This window comes from Mesocricetus auratus, unplaced genomic scaffold (genome assembly GCF_017639785.1).
Source record: "Mesocricetus auratus isolate SY011 unplaced genomic scaffold, BCM_Maur_2.0 Super-Scaffold_100023, whole genome shotgun sequence".
In the NCBI taxonomy this organism is placed as follows: Eukaryota; Metazoa; Chordata; class Mammalia; order Rodentia; family Cricetidae; genus Mesocricetus; species Mesocricetus auratus.
The window spans coordinates 11,748,471-11,772,249 of record NW_024429204.1 but is presented as its reverse complement, the minus strand read 5'-3'; the positions used below and the strand labels follow the sequence as shown (position 1 = coordinate 11,772,249).

At 33.5% G+C, this 23,779-nt stretch overlaps 1 protein-coding gene across 5 annotated transcripts in view; it reads left to right on the top strand.

The window, feature by feature from the left end:
- Csmd3 (CUB and Sushi multiple domains 3) overlaps window positions 1-23,779 on the top strand; it is a 1,035,998-nt gene that overhangs the window by 367,079 nt on the left and 645,140 nt on the right. For 2 of the 5 annotated variants that reach the window (XM_040730386.1, XM_040730385.1), the window contains exon 7: window positions 19,365-19,676. The exons of the other annotated variants lie outside the window; for them this stretch is intronic. In XM_040730386.1, the coding sequence (XP_040586320.1) occupies window positions 19,365-19,676 (312 nt within the window). The remainder of the gene's footprint in view (window positions 1-19,364; window positions 19,677-23,779) is intronic. 5 annotated transcript variants of the gene reach the window in all.

The window sequence follows — 23,779 nt, the reverse complement described above, 5'->3', positions numbered from 1 at the left end:
TATATGTATATATGTATATATATTTCCCTTTATATGCATATTTCATATATATACATATATATATATATAAGAAGATACCAATTGTCTGTTTCTAGAATTATTTAAAATTTATCTGGGCATGTCTATCTCTCCCATGTGTTTCAGGCCATACGCAAATATCCTCTTCTCTAAACAAACTTCATTGACCAAGCATTAGCTGTTCTTTGTCATACATGTGAAAAACAAATCTTCAAGTCATTGTTGAACATTTTCATCGATCATTCTATCCCTACTCCTCTAAATTACTGGAAAGATCCTAAGTGAGTTTGTCATTCTCATTTTTCACACAATAGTGTGTCACGTATGATAGTGTTCTGACATTCTTGTTGTGCGTAGCCCTTAAAATCTAAGATGTTACATATGAACTCATGTTTGCACACTACTTGTCATTCATCCACTATCATCATCTCCTCTGGATATTATATGCCATTATCAGTTGGTACTTTGAATTGCTGTGGCCTCAGACATGGCCAATTTTTGTTCTTCTTAACAAGTTCAAGTGTAAACTTCCTAGGTGAGTGGTTTGAATGCACTTCCCTGTGCACGTGGGTAATTCTAAGGGTCAAGGAAGAGTCTTCTTCCGTGTCAGCTTCATCTCAACTACCCTGGCGTCTCCATGCTGCTCATAGCATCTCTTTCTTTCAGTCACTGTGGACTTCAGCTTTTCCTTGCCATCAACTGGTCTGGCATTTCCTTGGAACATTGATTACAATTAGCAATTTGCATTTTTAAAAAGCTTAGTTTTGATTACAATTTCTATTTTATCCCAGGCAATTCCTTACTCTATCATCCTCCCCTTGCCCTTAATATTCTCATATTTAATTTATCAAACTTTCCAAAGTACATTTGTCTACAGAAAGCTTACAATGAGTCTTTTTTTAATTTTCATTTTTTTTGGGTGTTCTCATAGTGTTTCTGCTTCTCACTGTATAACATTTTTTCTCTTCAGAAAAAGCAAACAGTCACTACAGTCAACTCCTTTCACACAATCAAGCACATACCATGTACCCAAAGAGACACACATATTAGCTCATGACCATTACCGTAGATAAACAAGCAGAAGCACTCTCTATTACCCAAAAAGTTATCCATTTTACAATGAACTCAGGCCCTTCCTTCTCCATTGCTGCGTGACAATGAGAATGTAGGCCTCAAGGTTCTCATGTCTTCACATTAATTTTCTGATGCTTATCATTTTTCTCACTGGCTTTCGGGATATGACAGCCTATGCCAGTTTAGATTTTTCTTTGCTGGGACCCGAGAATGAAAAGTTATGTTCTCACATCTTCCTATACCTTTTCTCCCTTCCTTATCCAAGACTGAGTACAAACTGTCACTTCTCAGATTCAGTGAGCAGATGTGACAAATTCACTGTCACCACTTCCTGTGTTCAAGCTGTCATTTCCTAATCCATGAAATTACAGCACATGGATTTTATTACATTTTCATGATATTTCTTGCTCTTATGTAAACATTTTCTCACCCAACAAAATACCAGGGACACAACAACCATGAACAATAAGACATAAAACAAAAATACAATAAAGCAAAACACAGTCAACCAAACAACAACAGAAACCACCTGCAGCCTGGATGTATCACCATTTCAAATTATATTACGGAGAAATAATAATAAAAACAGACAAATTATGAATGGCATACAATTGAGAGCGTACATACAAGCCCACAGTCCTGTGGCCCCCTGATCTTTGATGAAGAGGCCAGTGATAAAAATGTTTAAAAGACAGCATTTTCAATAAACAGTTATTGTTTAAAGTGGATACTTATTTGTATGTTTAGGATGATGAAACTGGATTCTTTTTTAAAGTAAAAAACATCCTATTTTACTTACCAATCCCAGTTCCCCCTCCCTCCTGTCATCCCAGGCCCCTCACAAACCCCCTGTCCCATTCCCCCTACGCATCCACTGGATTCTTATGTCTCATCCTACAATAATCTGCAATTATATCAAGAACCAAACATACGGTTCAATAGTGAATTAGACAGAATTCAACTTGGGGAATATGCATGAAGTCATTGGCACAGTTGAGAACTTTTTGTACCATGACTGAGGGAGTTCAGATCTTAAGAATGACACCTATGATGTGACAGACTTTGATGATTCCCCATGGGAGGCCTCACCCTCTCTGAGGAGTGGCTATGGGGTGGGATGGGGAGATGATGAGGGGGGTGGGAGGAAGGAGGACCTCCAGGAGGGAGGGAGAAGAAACTGGAGCTGGAATGTAAAATAAGGTTGTTTTAAAAAAAATAAACAAATAATAAAAAAGAATGATAACTAATAAATTAGACTTTATGAAACTACAATTCTGAGGAGTGCTTCACTTATGATAGTTGCTGGTAAAGGTAGCCTTGAGTTTCTCTTAGAGTGTCACCAGTTGTAGTAAATCACTTCTGTAAATGTACTTAAGATCAATATTTTCACTATTTCAAAATAGTCAAGGAAAATAACCTATCACAGGTATACACATGCTAAGTTAATTGTTCGTTTGCAGTATTATAATTTCATTAGCATTTACTGGTTACCTCATGGAGAAGAGAGGTGTCAGCACTGATTTTCTTCTAAATGAGAATGATTTTACCTTTGCTGTGAAACTAATGTTGCTTATCAAACAATTAATTTCTAAGAGAAATACTGTAAAAGTACATTCAAGGTGGAAATACTGGTTATAACACATTCTGTCTAAACTCTATTTATAAATAATGAAAGTAAAGAAAATTGGCCATAGTTTTATTCCTAGTTTGATCATAGTTGTATCAAACCCCAAAATTATTTTCAAACAAATATTTATTCTTATATAATGTATAGTCCATCTGTGAAGTAGTTTTGAAATGATTTTGTAATGATCTGTCTCTCATTTACAAAAGTCAACCATATATGTTTAGGAGGTATATTTTAAGGGGCTTCTAATTGTTGTAAATCACTTTTCTGGGACAGCATCAATTACAGCAGATGGTATTTATATACATAATTTTACCTTTATAGAATAACATTTTCTTTACATCATATTTATGTTCATGTACTTAAAAAGCAATAGCTTATTTACTGCCTAATGCCACGTTATTTAATTTCAGTTTCAGAGCACAGTATATTAAGTTTCATCTTACTTAAACCTGGAATTATTTGCCCCTCTAAAAGTGTATTTCCTACAGTCAACAAAGCCAAAATGGCATAAATCCAGTTGGATTTTATAGTCTATTTTTTTTCTAAAAGGAGAACACAATTTTGGAGAACACATTCCAAATTACAGCATCCCAGAAAGATGCTTGCCAGCTGACCATCTTTGCAGACACTCTGGCATTGGCCATATGGTATAACAGAGAGCTTGGAGAACCCCTGATGTCCCAGAAAATCCTATCGAACCTCTATCTACTAACTGAAACTCCAGGACCTGATTACATTCTTAGCTTGGAAGATCTTAACATTACTGGAAAACAAACGGATTACAAACAATGGATATCGATAGCTCAGTAAGCCATCCTACCAAACATTTAGGAAAGATTCATAAAGTAGTATGTACATTATGTGGCATTGGGAAATAAAAAAATACAACTGGAAGAAAAGATTATAAGATGAATAATTTTGAGTTTAAATGTTGTATTTCTTTCTCTAATGATGACCAGAGTAATCATGCTTGAAAAACCTCCAAGTGTTTGCATATTTTTTGTAGGTAGGCTCTCTCTATTTAACAGGAAGGTTTCAAGCTGTCTAACGTAGCTTCTACAAAGTTAGAATGCACGCATGCAACACTATTGCATGATAAATTTAATTTTTGGTCAGAAAATGTCTTTTTAAATACTTCTATGCTTCCCATAAGTATGGATGATTTATTTTATATCAAAGACACTTTTATTTTCTAAACACATGGTAGAAAAAGGGAGGGGAAGATAGAAAGAAGAGAGAGAAAAGAAAATAAATAAAAATAAATTGCTCATAAATTTTAGATTTAAATTAAATACAATTTCTCCAGAAAGCCTCTGTTTCTTATTTTTACTGCTTAGAGTAGGTCTTCTGTTATCTTTTCCTATAGAAGCTGACCTTCCACCATGTAAGTCATTTAACTGAAACAGGAAAAGTCACCCCACTGTGCGACTTTAAGCAGCAATGCTAATTATCAGCACTCTGACGATTGACATGAGCCTTCTGTGGACACAAGAAGCTAGCTGCCCTCAGCCTTCTGGCTCATTAGATTGGGAAGGTCCACAGAGGGTTTATCAAGTGGTATTGGTGTTATAAACTGGTAATTCATTTTCTTCCTTTGTGAATATCATCTCCTAATAGCTTAGTGATACACCATGCATGGCAGACTTAGGAAAACATACTAGGAGCCAATATACAAGGTCTACAACTCACACCGAATCACTTACACTTAGTTCTATAGGAAAAAGAAAGCTCTGTGGGCACTGATTATCAAAGGCAGTATTGGTGCAATATAGAGAATAGGACTGTACTTCTTTATACAAGGGGGGATGCTTGGTCCTACCTCTGCTCGATATATACCATGCTGTATTAATATCCATGGGAGGCTTTCCCTGTTCTCTACAGAAACAGTGGAAGCCTGGATTGGGGTAGGGGCTGGAAGAGGTGGGGGAAGAGAATGAAAGGAAAGGAGAGGGAGAAACTGTGGTCTGATGTAAAATAAATGACTAAAATTAAATAATAAAAAGTATTACCACCAAACCAAGAGTATATTTAAACTGATATGACATAATATCATGATTTGATTGAGGTTTTTTTTCTTTCTTATTTTTTCTCATATTAGGTCCTTTGTTCACTGTTATGTTTTAGTATAGGACAATGCTTAACAGTGGAAATTTAGTATGTACACATATATGTATTAAAGAATGAAAAAAAATCAAACAGTGCACACCAAGCCTGATGACTTATAACTAACGAAGTACAGACATGGTACAGTGAGAGAACAAAGTCTCACAATTTGTCCTCTGACCTCGCAAAATGCACACACACACACACACACACACACACACACACACACACACACTGAATAAATGCAAAAAATATAAAGTAGAATGTAAAGAGAAGCCTTTTCCTTGAGAGAAGCCTTCCTGCCAGCATGGCTCCAGAGCCGCATGAGTCCCAAATAAACACACAGGAGGCTATATTAATTATGAAGCTGTTGGTCTTGCTTGTTTCTTACTGGCTAGCTCTGACTTAAGTAATTACCCCATAATTGTTAATCTAAGTATTTCTCTTACCGGAGAACTTTCCGGGCTTCCTACCCTATGGTGTTACATCTTGACTCCCTGTCTTTCTCCTTCCCAGAGTTCTCCTGGACTCCTAGTCCCACCTATCTTGGTTCCCTATTGGCTCAACAGACATGTACATAGGACTTCCCCCATCAGTAGAAGTGATAACTCCATAGAAACAGACTTTCATTAATATCTGAAGTATCTAATCATAAAATATAAATTAAATGCCAGGGACCTGCTTCACTATTTCAGGACTTGCCTTCTCTGCTTCCCCAGATAAGTTAACTCCTTCCAGTCACATGGACAGACCTGGCTTCTTTTTTATTTCCCTTTCCTTCATAGTTAATACACAGTCCCTCTCACTGTCTCCTCTGTCACCCTGCTTCTCTGGGACCTCCCTACCCTATCCACAAGATAGGCTTTTCCCACTCCTTAGCTACCCATCTCCCTGTGGGTGTTTTTTTCTTCTGACCTACTGGATCAAACTAAATCCACTACTTCCCACTGCCTAAACTACTTCTCCTGCAGAATTTCACTTTCTGTGGTAAGGAAACCCTTTTCTCCCCTAAAGGCCTGATCCTCCTGATGGGGATGGCATCCTGACTATCCACTTACCTTCCTGGGATCTCTTGATCCCAAGGACCAGTTCACCAAAGCTTATTTGAAGTGGATCAATCGGACTTGGAGAAGTACAGTAGAGGTAACAGTAGAGATGACAACAAAAGAGTGTGCTGACCCTTGGATGCCATCTTTTCACACGGGCACTACGGGACTCTCGAAAGATAGCCAGGGATAGAACCTCAATACCAGTTCGACAGAAGAAAATATCTTATACCACTAACATCTCAATGCTCTCCTGGACATTATATACTACCACTCTGACAGAAGAGAGATGATACCAACAAAAAAATGATAGAAAGGTGTAACTATATAAACTACATCAGATGTTCATGTGCTAACACAGAACGGCAGAAACATAGATCACTAAGAGAACATGTCTCTCAACTAAAATTACCAATGTGACAGTGATGAAAACCAATGAGTGACTAAGAAAATCTTCTGGTCTTTGTCTTCAGAAGACAAATAATTAAAAAGATTAACTACATCTAGCTTTTAACAACTCAATGATCACATGGTTGTAGTGCAAGAGAGAAAAATCAAAAGTTGAATGAAATTCCAGATATGAAAAGAGATTTCAAAGAAAACAATTTGACATGCAAAACTAACCTGAAATGGTTCTATGAATGAAAAATTCAATTAGATATAGAAAATTTGCAGTGGAAAGCTTGGCTGTCAGAGTTGATCATGTAGGAAACAGAAACCAGGTTGACAATGTACAGGGACAACCAGAATGGTCAAGAAGAATTTTTTAAAAATCTATGAATGAAAAATGGGAAGTTTTTGAGATGTTGAAGACTGCCCTTGAAATTAAAGCTGTATGATAAGAAGAACACCTTAGCAAAGACATAGAGAATATCCTCAGTAAAAATTTTCAAGTCTAAAAAATAAAATGTTCTTCTATGTACAAGAAGCACTTAGAACAGAAAATAGGCAGGACCAGAAAAGAATTTCCTCATTATATAGTAGAGTTAAAGCATTTACAGCACAGGATAAGGAAAGGGTATCAGTAGCTAAATAGAGAAACACCAAGTCACTTGATTATTGGATATAAACTTCTGAAATCAGTCTTCAAAGTTAGTCCAAAAAAAGTACAGTCACTTCATACTCTCTAAAGAATAATCCACTAGAAGGATACTGCAATTTTCAGGATATACACACCAAGTACAACCACACCTAACTGATATCCACCTAAAATAAAAACCAAAACTAGAGTACAGGTTGGTCATAGCAGTCCATGGGACTCTCCAAATTCAACTTTGCATCACAACACAAAGCAAAAATAAACAAAATAATAAATAGGGCACATGAAAATTAAAATACCACCATACATTATACCAGTCCAGAATGGAACAAAGCCATAGAGACCTTAACATATAAGCTCAGAGATCAAAAAGTACACAGTGGACTAACAAGCGAGTCAAGGAAGGATTAAAAAATTAATTTCTATAGTCAAATTAAAATGAAACTATACCATACTAAAATGTATGGGACACAATTATGTCAAAAATAAGATGTAAATTTATGGCATTAGGTGCATACATCAAAAAAATTGGGAGATTCCAGTTAATGACTTAAGGTGCACCCTATGCCTTGGCAAGACAAAGGCCAAATCACCCATAAAACAGCAAATGGGAGGAGATAAGTAAATGTAAAATAGAAAAAAGTACAAAATGCTTGATATGTAAAATAAAATTATTTCTAAATTAAGGAAAAATGTACAAAATACAAGGAAGCAATGAAACTAAGAGCTAGTTATTCAAAAAGATTAAGATAGGTCGACCTTTAGCTAAATTAGCCAAAATAATGATAAAGACATACTAGATAATAGTTTTTTTACTACACTAAATTGCAAAATCTAAAAGAAACAGACAACTTTCTGAATGCATATGATCTACCAAAGTAAAGCTAAGATAAAGAAAATAAATTAAACAGACTCATAAGAACGAAGGAAAGAGTAGCAGTAATTAAAATTCTATCAACTAAAAAAAAAAAAAAACCCCAGGGACAGAAGGAGCTGGAAGAGCTTTACCAGACTTTCAAAGAAGACCTAACACCAATGCTCCTCAAATTATGCTGTAAAAATAGAAAATGAAGGAAAGATCCAAATTGTTTATGAATCCAACACTACCTGATACCCACCAGAGAAAGAGCCAACAAAAAACACACAAATACAGATCAATATTCCTGGCAAACAAAGACTCGGGTTTCACACCAGAGCCAGAGGGACAGATCAATATATACAAATCACTAAAAGCAATAAATCACATAAATAGACTTAAGGAAAGAAACCACATGATTATCTCATTATTTGCAGGAAAAAAAGGAAGAAAATACTGTTGACACAATTCCCGAAGAATAGATGCATTCAAAGGACAGACGTCATAATAATAAAGACAACTATAAACAGACTCACAATGGAAGCCACAGTATTCATACAGGAAACTATATGAGGAAGTGATGAATATTCATCACAAAATGGATTCAAAAGGGTTTCAACCAGAGCTAAGAGAGTCTTGGTTCACTCTTTGTTAGTTTTGTTAATATTTTTTTTCACAAAAAAGAGAACTTGTGAGACAGAAACAGAGCATTGTTTTGACAGAGTTTTCTAAAATTTGGAAGGCTCTATAGTAGGTACAGTGTAAAAAATCACAATTTGGCAGATATTTGGTTCATGCTAAATGTTGTAAAACAATAACCCAAGCAGAAGTAAGGCCAAAGACCATGAGGAAGATAAGGGTATTGTTTTACTCTTGTGAGCAGAGGATAATTTTTAAAAATATTATTAATTTCGAAAAATGATTTTATAATAGAAAAATTGAAACTATGACAGGGGTAAATGTAAAATATAAAATGGACATAAGTTAAACAGAAACTAAAATATTGGAAAGCATAAAACGGTATATGCTGTGTACTTGTTATATGTTCACAAGTTAAGAGTTATGATATGTATTTGCAATGTAGATACAAATGTACAAAGAATATTACTTTGTTCTTCCAATCAAATATGTTTGAGAGCACGTACTATGGTTAACAGGAAGAACCTTCTACTTAGGCAGTTACAGGGTCAGAGTAGGGAAAGCAATTTGTCCTTTTCATCACAGTTTGAAATCTGTAAGAATCCTACAGTTCTTTACAAATGTGTGGGAAAATTGGGAAGAAAATATCGAACCCATTGTTAAATTTTAATACTGAACAATTTCTTAGGAAGTGACTGAAATTTCATAGACCACGTTTTATGCAATCATAATTTGGAATATTGTAGTTCTCTCGTGTCATATTACAAGTGTTCTGCGAATTGTTTGTGTGTGTATGTGAGAGAGACAGACAGACACACTCATACACAGAAGGAGAGAAAGACAGACAGACAGACAGGAACACACACACTCTCTCTCACACACACCCACTGAAAGAGAGAGAGAATGTATGTGTGAGTTTGTGTGTGTGTGTGTGAGAGAGAGAGAGAGAGAGAGAGAGAGAGAGAGGAGGAGGAGGAATGGAGGGAGAGAGGGAGAGAGAGACAGAGAGGAGGAGGAGGAATGGAGGGAGAGAGAGGGAGAGAGAGAGAGAGAGAGAGAGAGCTGGAATGGTGGGTGATAATTAAATCTTATTCTTTCATATCATCTGCAGTAGACTAAAAATCCAAAAAGTTTTACTGGATAATTAGAGATTGGGAAACTGAATTCAGTATATTTAGACACTTATCCTGTATATTAGTTTTAAGGACTAAGCTTTTAGGGCATCTTAGGTGTTAGTTACTTCATGTGTGACTTAGTTCCCTCTATTTATAAATATCCTTTTCTTCACGTGATCACTTAACCTATTCAAATCAAATCAAGGTTAACAGAACTGGAGGATTTTGATATTTGACAGAATGTAGCAGTAAATATAAGGAAAAAAAGGATCTCAAATATGTTCTTAACATGCCTTCCATCTATTGTTGCTTAATAAGAAGGTTTCCAAAACCATCTTCATGTAATATCATCATGCCTGCTGTGTAACTCCAGGAATTTTCACAATATCAATCAAAATAGACTTTCTTTCAAAGGATCAATATTTTTCACTTACCTTTTATTTATAATAAATGCAAGATGTTTCTAGAATTAGCAGCATGATGGTTAAAATACCTTTCATAGATTATTCTGCAGTTCAATTAAAATAAATAATGAATATTCCATTATAAATATAAATATAAAAGTCTATACATGTATCCCAAATTAAAACAAGAGGAAAAAAGCAAAATAAAACCAAAGTAGGTGTATATTTTGTGACATTCAGATTTAGTGTGTTCTATATTGACATTTACTAAATCTAGGGATTTAATGTCAAGAGTCTCATACACATGACTGTATAAACTAAATGTTTGACCTGTCCCCAGGTGATGTGTGCCTTCAACACCATGTTCACTTTGTAGCTAAAACAACCTTTACAAAATGACAATCTTGTCCTATCAATCTTGTAGTTGAGAGTGTTCCTTGGTACATCATCTCTTGAAGCAACGTTGAAATGTCTTGACTCTTTACTGCTAGGTGTCCGTTTTAATTTTTATCACCATACCTGTCCTGACAGAAAGATTGCACTGCCTTATACATGCATGGCAGATCCCCTGGTACAGTTTTTCTAAATTTGTACCCACTAAAATCTATTCCCTCCTTTCTTACCAGGAATAACCTTTTGATATTTTAAATTCAAAGGCAAGGCCCATCCCCTAAATATTTCAATGCTTCTTGAGAGAATTATTTAGAATGTTCCACGAATTTTTCCTAGTTCTCTGGTTACCCAATACGGAGCATAGCATAGTGTTTTGGTTAATTAGCCATTAGTCTTCTTAGAAAGAAATCTACAGATGCCTTCTATAATACATTGTATGTTTCTATCCTGCATAGGTATTTAATATGTTTGTGAAAGAGAAATGGGATAGAGAAAAAAAGGATGCAATGTAATAATTTTATACTTAGAATATTTAAAATGTAAACATAAGAAAAACCAGAAAATCTATTTTCTGTAGGATATTATTAGCCCCCGTGCACCATCACATTCTCTAAATTGAATCCAAAGTTAAGTTGCTTTCATACTATTTACAAAGATATTAAAGGGATGGTAGTTTGAACATCTATCTACAGTTTACCAGTGTCCATTTCATGTCTTATCAAATGTATTCTCTCCTTAATTATACAGAGTCCCTTTGTAATTAAAACATAAATTTATCCATCTCCTTTCCAGGGAGGCTTTGGAAAAGAGGATATCTAATTAACCTTCAGGTTTACAATACCTTACGGATTAAACTCTGTACTCCTAGAAAATTAAGTCAAAGAGGTTGACCAGAAGTCACTGTGTCAAACTTGATGGTTTCTCTGATTCTCTCATTCAGTCCTCTTTCTGTGTTGACTAAAATTAAAGATTCTCTGTCCCATAACCAAGTTACCATCTTAAGCATACTTAGCGCTAAATATAAACCATGTAAAGCTCTACCATCATTATATAGTATTGATAAATATTTTTAGATTGAATTATAATATCTTTTTAATTGTAACACATTTATTTACAGTTTTCCTCCTATATGATATTTTTCTAAAACAGTGATTATTTTCAAGCACATTCTCCTAGTATAATTTTCATATTAAGAAATATGCTAATGTCTACAGAGTGTCAGTTGCAGGAAAAATAAGACCTTTTGCCTGGGGTTTCTAATAGACTCTGTTACTTCTGCCTGTTTATGACAATTCTTACCAGTTGCTCTGCAAGTGTATACAGTCAATCCTATACTAGTGTTGCCACCAGAAGACTAGCTGGTTCCTAACCACTCATACCTCTCTCAGGCCAGCTGGCTCCTATCCACCCACACCTCTCATAGGCTAGCTTGTTCCTATACTCCTATACCCCTATTAGACTAGCTGGTTCCTATACCCACACCTACCTCGCTTAAGCTAGATGGTTTCTAACATCCCACTCCTCTCTTGGGCTAGCTGGTTCCTATACACCCATATCTCTCTTAGGCTAGATGGATCCTATACACCCATACCTCTTTTAAACTAGCTGGTTCCTATCCACACACATCTGTCTTGCATCCATAGTTGATAATTAGACTAGATCATCTAATCATATAATAATGTGTGGGATCAGTTACTAGTTTATGGTCAATCATATCTCAGTCAGTGTGTATCAATAAATAATAAAATGGTGTCTTATTCCTCTCTAGAGTACACATCATCCAAAATTTGCCAAGCATTTCTACCTAAGAAAAAAACTAGTGATAAAAAATGTGGAAAGTAAATTGTAGAAGTAAGGCAAGCCCTTGGTTCCTTTACATCATATATGTATAAAGCCGGCACAATGCATGCTTTAAAAGATATTTAAAAGCAGGCAGTGGTGGCACATGCATTGAATCCCAGCATTTGGTTGGCAAACGCAGGTGAATCTCTATGAGTTGAAGGCCAGCCTGATTTACAAAGCTAGTTGCCAGATAGCTAGAAATGTTACAAAGGCAAACAGTGTTTCAAAAACCAACCAAACATAAACAACCAATCAAGCAAACGTACAAACAAAAGACACGTTTGAAATTTGTACAATTAATGGCACCTCTCTTTTCAAAATTGAACAGAAACAGGAGGAAATAAAAATAACAGGTACATTTACAGACAAGAATAACACGTATATCTACAGACAATAACATGAATATCTACAATAAATATTGTAAGTCAGTGCACAGGAGGACTGAAAGAGAGCTCAGGAAAAGTTCCCAAATATCTTCCCCCCATCATTACTGGGAGGAAAACAAACCTCAGCTTCAACCTTTTCTGTTTGTCTCCCTTTAATATCAAATAAAAACACAATCATAAAATTTTGTGCTTTAGAAACAGGTATCTTAAAATGAAAGAAAGGGGAATTTTAAAGCCAATTTTCAGAAATATATCTAAAATAGAAACTTTCAAACTATCAAATGTAATTTCTTCCCATTTTTATACACTTATTTTTGTAAAAGCAATATAAAATTCTCCTTATTCTATCCTGGTATGTGAAATATAAACTCAGTTGCATAGCGTATGGTATATCCTGTACCATATGGTATATGGTGTATCATTTGGACTTATCTGGAAAGGCAAAATTTCTTAGTGGTTTTATATATTATCAATCAGTCAGTCATTTAATAGGTAACAATTATAACTAAATATAGAATAAAATATATATTTTGAACAAAGAAAAGAATTGTTTATTTAAATATCTTATTCCGATTTACATGTTTAACTTCTGGTTAATACTAGTCAAATATTCAATTTACCCTTTAAGAGGAATTAGAATAAATAAATATAAAGAATAGAGTGTCTGCTCCAAAGTTAGTAATATATAAGAATTACTACAAACATGATGAGTTTGAAATTAATTTTTCTTATACAAAATCATTAAAGAAGGCATATAATAGTTTTCATAATAATAATACCTCTGAATCTCCTATGGAAAATATATCCATATATGTATGAATATATAAATGCATACATACAAACATCTATAATTATACTTTGTTTGTTTGGGGGGTAACTGGTGGCAGCCTATGATTCTCCAACTTAGTGAGAAGATCTGTTTCAGACAAGGTATAGACTTCCAGGTGGAAAGATGTTTGTAGTAGGTTATGGCAAAACTTGTAAATGTGTGTAGAGGACACTTGCCATTACTCTCCATATAAATCTTTATAGTAGATTTTCAGTGTTACCATTGTGGCTTCTTGGAAGACATCCGTGTTTGGTTGTAACAAGGACTTCAGCTCGTGTGTTGTGGATTCCTACAAGTGGTGTGTAGTGGAGGTTTCCAAAATGCAAATACAGGAGGGTGAGGAGGTGCCAACCCTTGACACTGTAGCTTAATTGTAATCAACACATGAAACAAGTGATCACTTGAAAAAAGTTAATATTTTCAAGACTCTCACAAAAATGTCATTGATTCTACTTTTGGTTGTAATAGGTAAGCCTATTTTTCACATTTTTTGATGAAATTCGGTATTTACCATATCACTCATTCATTCATATTTAAATGTAGTGTAATAGTTTCATTGTGATCAACACAGATGTCTCCTGAATGCTGTTTGATCATTTTGATATCTCTACAGATCATTGTCAAAATGAATTCATTATTATTTGATATGTGAAGTCGTTATCATTTCAGAAAATTCAGAATATGGGAGGGACTTTCTGGATGTCAAATAATGACACAGAAAATAATTTTATTAATATTCATTTCATGATAATTTTGTGGACAGTAGATTTAGTAAATGTGACAATAAAATCTCATGAATCTCATTTTAATGGAAAATATTTTATTATTTGTTCACTTTTGTCATTATATCAGTGAGACAGTTTGTATTCAATGAGTAATAGCCAAGTCAAGGTAAAATTATTAACTTACATTTGCTATTAAGTTAAAGACATATGTGTAATTTAAGAGAAAATGAACGTTTGGCAATGCAAAATCTGAAAGACATTACTTTCTAAGTTCTCCATTGCATATTAAATTAGTATGTACGTATCTAATTACCATACATTGTGATGTCATGTTACTTGATCCATGTTATTGGATAGCACTTCAGAAGCTAAACCCAAGTTACCGTACTTTTGCATTTTACCATTGCCATTTAATTACCAGGGTAGATTCCATTAACTGGGGAACCTTAAATGCCAAAAATTTAATGGTTATTCAGTATTAATTTAGTATAATTTAGTAAGATCAATATAGTACTATTTTTAAAGTGATTTATAAGTTAATTCTGTTTATTTAATAACTTTAAGTGCTTCTAGACAGTGTCAGGTTTATATAAATAATAACAGATTAAAAGAAAACGCTACTCTGTATCATTTCAAAGTTTTATGTCTCAGTTAACATGTATCTGCTCTAACTTGAATGCTGATGGGGCCATAGTAGCAAATGAATCCTCTTAGACCCCAGTAGACACAAGGTTGAACTAGAGGCAAACAGTACGATTTTAAATGCAAAATTACTTAGCTGTTAATAATAATAGCAGCATCAGACATTGTAAGGCAGAAGCATCCTTTGATTTTAGACACCAAGTTCAGCAAGTTTAGGAGTGCTTTCATGTGTTGGCATTTCCCAAGCAAGATTCATGTAAACGATCTTGGACATGAGAAGAAAAGCAGGGATGGAGACAGACATAGTAGTTAAGATTATTTCTTACTCTTGTAAAGAACCTGGGTCTGATCCCCAACATCCACATGGAAGCTCACACATCCTTGGGCACCAGACATGAATCTGGTGCACAGATTTCCGTGCAGGTAAAACACTAATAAGACAATTTAAAAAATTGTAAAAAAATAAAAAAAAGAAGAAACCCAAACTGCAAAATGACTTCAATGAATAAAAGCTGTAAAGTATGTAAATAATGACTCAAATATAATAGCAACATTAGAAGTATCTTGATTTTATTTTGGATGCAAATATACGCAGTTACTTTGCATGTTTTCATTTTCAGTGTTTGTTTCAGTTTTCACCGTTACATGTCCTTATTACTATTTCCGTTGGAGCGTTTCATTGGCATGATTCAGATAAAATTCTGAAATTTAGGAAGTGACGGAGCAGGGAAGATAAGTTACAAAAGCAGTTCTTGAACAAACAGCTAAGAGAATCTTCTTGGACTGTTAAGGCACATTTAATGTATTCATCTTTTATTTGGGGGCCACCTACTCATGGTTAACAATCACTAGAAATCAATGTGTCATAAGATTTGAATTGGAATAACAGTTAATAAAAAGGAATTTCTCGTTCAGTCATGTTATAAGACTTAATTTTGTACATTCTCTAAATTATGCTTTCCTAATGGCTTATGTTTCTTATATACTTATTGTTAATGTTACAAAACTTTTACAACAGTAATCTTTATTAAAATGCATTAGAAGTCCAAATTGGATATTGTACACACCATTTATGAATATTATAACTTGCATGTGTAGCGTATGTCATTCTCCATTGTCATGATTCCAAATGTGACACATATTTATGATTTGTATAAGCATGTTTTGTATATGTATATCATTTCATTTTTCTTTTGTTATATGGGGAATATCTTAATAATAATGAATTTATATTTTAGATGTCTCATGTTATAAACATAGTACTTTAAAATATAGCTCAAGTTAATTAAAGGATAATCTAATTTTGTTAAAAACACTCTTTATATACATGATTCTATTTTATATGATGAGCAGATTTTTTTGAATGTACATTTTCCCATTAATTTGGTTGTATGTCTTGTTATGTTTTACTGCGCTGTTGAAGAAAATCGTTTGGCATTATACAGCAGCATACTTCTTTTTTAAGAAAAAGTTAAACAGTATATTAAATATTGGATGTGCTATTTTATAGATTGCCTTGACGATGCACTTCATTCTAAGATTATGTCAACATTGACAGTTGCCCCACATGTGTGATCATTACGTGTGTGAATATTTTTAATGATTTTAAGCTATTAAATAATCAATTTAAATGATTGAAAAACTTCATGTTTCTTATGCTTTCAAATAGGTACCAGTATAATTATTCTGAACTGGTTTATGTTTTTATGTATATAACTCCAAATATATATTATAAAATGGTAACAGTTATTGAACGAGTTAATATAACCCTTTTAAATAGATCTTCTTATGTTATATGTAATTCTTCTTTCTATTTTCATTAATCATATTCACTCTTCAATTTGGAGATACAAGCAACCCCATCAAAAGCAGATTATATTATGATATTCTGAAGGGGTAAAAAATATTTAATAGTTTGCTTCTCAATGTTCAGATTTCACACTTTCTCAAAGTGATGTTCTTGAATGTATAGGTTATAGTTAACCTGTTTCTTATTCCCATTTGGAATTCCTTTTTAACCATGACAGCATTTAAAATGTGACTTATCCATAGTATGTAGTTATAATAATATTTCACTTAAATTATCCTACTTATTATTGATAATTTGATTTGAGAATTTTTTTATTAAATCCATTCATTCATTTATTTTTACCTTGTATATTTTTGGAGTCCCTATGTTATTTCAGGCACTAGTCTAAAGATAGGTCTGCAGCAATAAGCAAATACCCAAATATCTAAATCTATATTTTGTTTGAATTCTAGTGTGTTGATGGAAGGAATAAGAGTACAATGTGTGTTAAAACATAGCAGGTTTATAAAATATTTGGTGGACAAACATGTTTGGCTAGACTTTAAAAGAAATAAAGTTTTTCTTACTTCATTGTTAAATCTTATCATATTTGGGGTAATGGAGAAATAAATAATCACTGTTACCATTGCTCAGATACAGAGGTTAATGCTCAAATCATCAAGAGTGAGTAGCTCAAATATCTTTCTTCTAAACTATACCAAACATGGGTTTAACTCTCAGTTTAATCTGAATTTGAATCTATACCCTGGGTGCTGTGAGGAAGTGGCTCTCATAATCTATCAGAAACTTTGTGGTGAATAATTAGAAATACAACCAAAGACTATTTTCAAGAACCAAGATTCAACAACAAATTGGTTCTCAAATGCTTCTCTTTTCAAAATAGTCATAATAGCTTTTTAGTGAGGTGTGTTCATTCAACTCACCTGACATGTTTTGGATAGAGTACAAATTCCTTTACTTTTCTTACTTTTAGTATGGCATGTTTATAGCTAAATGATTTCCTTATTTAATACCAAAAGTCTTTCCGGCAGAGACGTGTTTCAGTGGTTAAGAGTCCTTACTTCAGATCTCTGAAATAAAACAGGAACTCAGTTAGGGAACCTACCTAGAAGGTTTCAAAGTCACCTGTAACTCCACTCTAGTTATCTGACACCCTTGTTTTCTAAACATAACACACACACACACGCACACACACCACGTAACATAGAAACATAATTTATTTTCTGACTGATATTTTAAAATCCAGTTATTCTTCAATATAAGCCCATGTGTTTCATCTCTGTTTCCTTCATGAGTAATTATTATATGATTCTTATGTAAATCTATCGAGATTGATAATGGTATGGCAATCCATATTGGAAAAGTTCCTGGCAATCATCTCTACACATTCCTGCCTAGCAATTAAGGGCTCCATGTTTGTCCACCTTTCTCTGTGTTTTAGGCAAACAGAATTACCACACTCACTAATGCATGAACAGCACTAGACAAGAAAAATACAAGGTAGAACTCGATCAAATTTTTTTAACTGATGCTGAAATGTACTCCTTTCATAGTGTTTAAACAGCCTTATGTATGCTTGTCAAAAAGGCCTAATTAAGGCAAAGTTGACTGAAATGCAAACTGAGAAGGATATATAAATATAAAGTATGCAATGCTCACTTACCTCAAAAATATTCAGAAACCTTTTATGCAGAACTTTTCAGTCTTTACTGAAAGCACAAGCTACAAAATTGACTGATTCTCTTGTTAAGTATTTAAAGATTCACTTAAATATATCCTCAATAAGTTCCATGATTCTACTATAAGATTAACTTTTATTATATAATCAACATGCCAAGTCAAGAATGTACAACCTTTACCAATATTAAGAAAAGTATCTTAATTTGGCAATTTAATATAGAGAAGAAATAAGTAGTTCTGTACTTACAGTTAAATTAACTCATAGTAATTTACATACACATATAAATTTATGCTTATAAATCAGTATACATGCATATAATGAGCTATTAATATGTAGAAATATGCACTGTAATTTTAAAACAAAGATGAATAATAATAAACTGTTCCTATTAATAATTCCATTTGGTATTGATTGTTTTCACTTCTCAGTGAAATCATTTGTTTAGTTTTATTCATATTAGAGTTGCTTTCTCTAAAACTTGAACTTCAAATGATGAAAAGTATTAACTAATTTCAGAGAGCATCTCAACAGTATAAGAGGAAAGTCTTTCATGGCCTTGAATATTTTCCAGATTGGATACTAACCTGGCCAATGGAATCAAGATGAGCATTTATACCTAGTGCTCTCTCACTTCCGCATCACTTTTGTTTTTCATTCATGCTTTGATTTCACATTGTCTCTTCTCATTTGCTTGTTTTAAAATAGAAATGCTCGATATTGTCCCAGAAATTAGAATGGATATGAAGCCAGGATATTCAAAACATAATTTTGAGAAAAGTGTGGTTCTATAGTTACTCATTCTGTCAAATCTGTATCTACCAAAATCCATCTGATGAGCTAAAAAGACGAAAATCATTGATGGAGGGCCCCATAAAGAAGTCTCTCTTCCACCTTTGTCTACCTTAATGTATTCTGCTAGAATGTTTTATTTTTTATTGTGATTGCGCTCATAGATTGATAAAAGCAATCCAGGGGTTTCTGGTACTTCATAATTTAGGGGTGTGTTTTTGCTTTACTTCACCATGTTGGTTATCCTTAAGGTATAGTAGAAAGTATAATTTATTAAACTTATCAAAAAAATCGATAAAATTCAAAAGAAAAAGTTAGCATCTAGTGCTACTGTGTCCCACAGGTTCTTCTCCATTGACCCACACTTCCTCCACTGGTGAGTTAGAGGAGAATGACAGGACTGCCACTGGTGCTATTGCTGTTGCTAGCACACCTGCAGATGTTACTGTATCCAGTGTTACAGCTGTCACCAGCCATAGACTTTCCGAGGAACAGCGAGTGCAAGAGACAAGTCTCAGAAATGCAGGTCTGGACCCCAACACATCCAACGGCCAGCTCTCTCCTCATCAAGCAGACACACAAAGCACAAGGAGAAGACCACGCAGTGCTGAGCAGATAGAAAGACCTAAAGAGCTTGCAGTTGTTACTCATAGAGGTATCGATGTTATTTTACTTGTGCCCATTTAGTTCCAGCCGTAGCTGTATCTGGTCATGATTCTACTTGGAGAATGAGTTGTAAGAGAACCAAGGTGTAGAAAGCGAATAAATAAGTTGTCCCCTAGTTGTCTTCCTCTCCTTCTTATACTTTTGCCAACTTGAAAAACATAATTCGAAGCAGCTGAACAATGTAGATAATAAGGGCTAAATTATAGTAATTTCAAAGTACAGAAATTATAAATAAATCAAAGTACAATGAAAATGATTTAGTAGGAGGGTTAAAAGTAGAAGGGAGTATTTTTTAAAAGGGATAGCACAGATGAGGCATAAATACTTGTTCTTATTACTTAGCATCATATACAATTTTCAGAAAAATCAGCAGAATAAAGCAATCATTTTCTACAAAGCAATGCATATATGAACACAGAATTTATATCACAACAGGAATTTTAAGTATTTGCATAAAATTTAAAAGTCTTAATTGGTACTTAAGAAAATTAAATACTTAGAAAAATGGAACCATATTTGCTATTATATTATACCTTATAACTTCATGATGCAATTCTAAATTAACTATTGCTTGACATAATAATACATAAATAGGATTTTTCAATTTTCAAAATGTAACAGCTATTATTGATACTATAAATAAAATACATTAACTTAGATTCTACATTAAGAGAATATAAAATATCATGTATTATGAAAGTTTAGCTCAACACATGTAACTTTTGAAATGTTGGGGAAAATAGCAAACAGATCTTTATGTATCTAAACAACAAATTGCTTAGATATAAAGAAAACACTCCAAGTAGTATAAAAACCAGAGATCACTTCTATAGAGATATGAATAATTGTAAATATTAATCTAGTTAACACACTGAAAATATAATGCACACATCCCATTTCCTTCCTAGATTCACATATGATCTATAATCTGTGTTTGTTCTGTGTAGTGTGTATGTGCCTGGTTCACCCAGACCATCACATACATCCATTTTAAAAACAAGGCTCAGTACACACTAAAAGAAATCAAGATCTTAAAACATAAATTAGTAGAAAAGAAAATCAAGAAACCACATTTCCAAAGAAAGTTTTTTTTCCATTTGACTTTGTCCTGGAAATACTTGGAATGGTTATTTAAATCAAATATTCTAAAGTAAAATTTTAGCATGTAATAGCTTCATTTAAAGCATGGTATTAACATTATCTTGTCTCTCTATTCACATTCTACCATGAATATTGCTACTAACAAGAAAAAAAAGATTCATTCTAAAATTATATTAAATACACCCCAAATTTCTTATTACCAGAAATGTTAAAGTACCCAACAATCACTGTATCACCCAAAAATGGAAACAAGATGCCTTACAAGGCTTATTCTATGAATGACTATGAAAATTAAGTTTTACCCAATTTGAACAGCATGTGTGTGAAAAACTATAGAATTACAAACCATTAGTTTGTACAAATCACAGTAATAACCACTCAGAATTAAAATAGAAAAGTCAGTAAATACTGAGGGTAAGCATTTGTTGGAAATGGATTTATTATAAAATAAATTTATTCATATAAACTTTATTAACAAGAGCATTACTTTGGCAGATTTGAAGCCTTGTATCGTCTGCTGTTGGGATCTCTTAGTGCTAGTTGAAAACCTTGTTTCCTGTCTATTTTCATTTCAAAATGATGATTTTTTTTTAGACAGGATTCACTCTATGGGTCAATCTGCCTGGGAAGTATCCCTCATGGTTTCTGTGTTTCTACAATAGAGAAAAGATTATATACAAGGCATTTATAGGTTATATTAATTATTATTTTCATCCATTTAATTGTTATATTTGTACCACATTGAATTTACTTAAGCTGGTCCTTCTGCTACTACAGTGGATGGTAACATTTCCATCAATTCCATTAATCCATTGTATTTTATAGCATTAGGACAAACTTACCTATGTGGTAAGGAAAACATTACCCATGAATATTCCTTTAAATTTACATTGCTCCTATTATTCTATGTGAATCACTTGAAGGGTTGAGAAACCATAAAATTACAGTTACATTTTCTGACATTACACATTTTCAAAGACATGATTCCTACCAAATCCAAATATCTAAGTCGGGATTGGTGAATATCAAAGACATATCCTTTAAAAGGAAATTATTTTACTCTTTGAGTACATCCTAAGAAACAGGATGTTTTTGGGGTACAAACTTACGTGCCCTAACTTCAAAAAGTTCTTTGTAATAGAGTTCATATAGAAAACTAACCCTGTGGTGCAAGGAGACTTTGTAAAACACATGAGTGTGAGAAACAAGTTGTAGAGAGTGTATGAATCATTTAAAAGAAGAGTTAACCTAATCCAAATCGGTTCCTTAACTGTATACATTTTACTGAGACATTCATATTCTTTTCCATCCTCTAGAATTTCCATTAAAGGGCAAACCCTATCAGGCCAACACTTAGTGATGGCATTGGAACCTGTAATCGAAATACTACTTTAGCCTCCAAATTTATCTCATGCAATTCTGACAAAAAAAAATGTAGCTTCCTTTCTTCCATCCTTCCTTCCTTTCTTCCTTTCTTCCTTGCTTCCTTCCCTTCTCTCTCTATTTCCTTTTACTGTTGCATATATTTTCTGTTAGTTTGCCTAATGAACCATGTTTTTCTCCTAATATGATTTAAAATTATTTATTTTATTTTTGATGATTATAATTACAGCATTTCCCACTTTCTCCTTTACTCCATCCTAACCCTCGCATAGGCCACTCCCTGCACTCTTTCAAATTTGTGATTTTTTGTTAATTTTTATAGACATGACTACATATGCATTAATATATATTCCTAAAACTTTATATATGTATCCCTAAATACATTATATATATAAATATATATATACATAGATATATATTACTAAATACATAAATGCCAGCTGCTCAGTGTTATAAAGCTACTTATTTGTATGTTTTCAGGTGTGATAATTTATATTGAAAACAAATTGTTATACCATGTCCCCAGGAAGCTTATTTCTTCTGCTCTCAGCATTTCTTAGTTGTTTGTGATTTTCGTGTAGGAGTGAACCTCCTAACTGCTCCTTTGTCAATGATAGCATGCCTGTTGTTGTCCTTGTTGAGTTAATGTTTAATCAGTCATGTTAGGGGGACTTTATGGCTGTAGCTTCTGAGATTCCTAGGAAACACAACCTCACAGCAAGCTCATTCCTCTGGCTCTTACTGTCTTTTTGTAGCCATTCTTCCACAATGCTAGCTGAGATTTACGAGAATGGTTTGTTTTGCATTGTGACTGGGCTCTGCAGATTCGCATCTTTTTTCCGTTGAATTAGATGGTTCTAATTCCATCTCCTATTGGGAAACTGTTATCTCTAGAAACATTAGACTATCTAAACACAACTTGCTATTGTGACGTGCACAGGTAAATTCTAACCATAGACTCACCTTATGTATTCTTAGAATCTCTTAGGCTAAAATGTCGCAAGAAGTTATGGTCTTTTCTTCTTGCTGCATTCATTTTATTTCTTAGTATAGTTACAATAATAAATATTCACAATACAACTACCAAGGAGATTCACTTAATTGAGAGACGTTTCAAATGAGTGTTGCTCATTATATTGCCATAACTCTGGTTCCCTTTTAAAGAAAATTTTGTCTTGTTTTTTTTTTTTTTGTTTGTTTGTTTTAGACAGGGTTTCTCTGTATTGTTTTGGAGCCTGTCCTGGAACTGAATTTTGTCCTTTTTATTGTGTCACTCTCTTATCTATTTTATGAAAAATAAATGTTATAAAGAAAAGAATAGTCTCATGAGACCAACTACGATGTTTCTAGTTATAGTATTGCTTTATCATTCCTAGCGTGTAAGAATTAAATGCCTTTGTACGTATGTTCAAACTCAAAAGATACCTTTAATTAAGCGAAAGTGAGTTATAAAGTCATTCAATTTCGTTTGATAAAATACAGATATAGTACAGTGCATGCTGTTTTGCTTTGGGCATTTTTCCCCTAAAGCATAAACATCGATTATATCCTGTAGTGGAGATCTTCAATGTTCATAAATCAATGATATTTTGTGCTATGTTTTTCTTT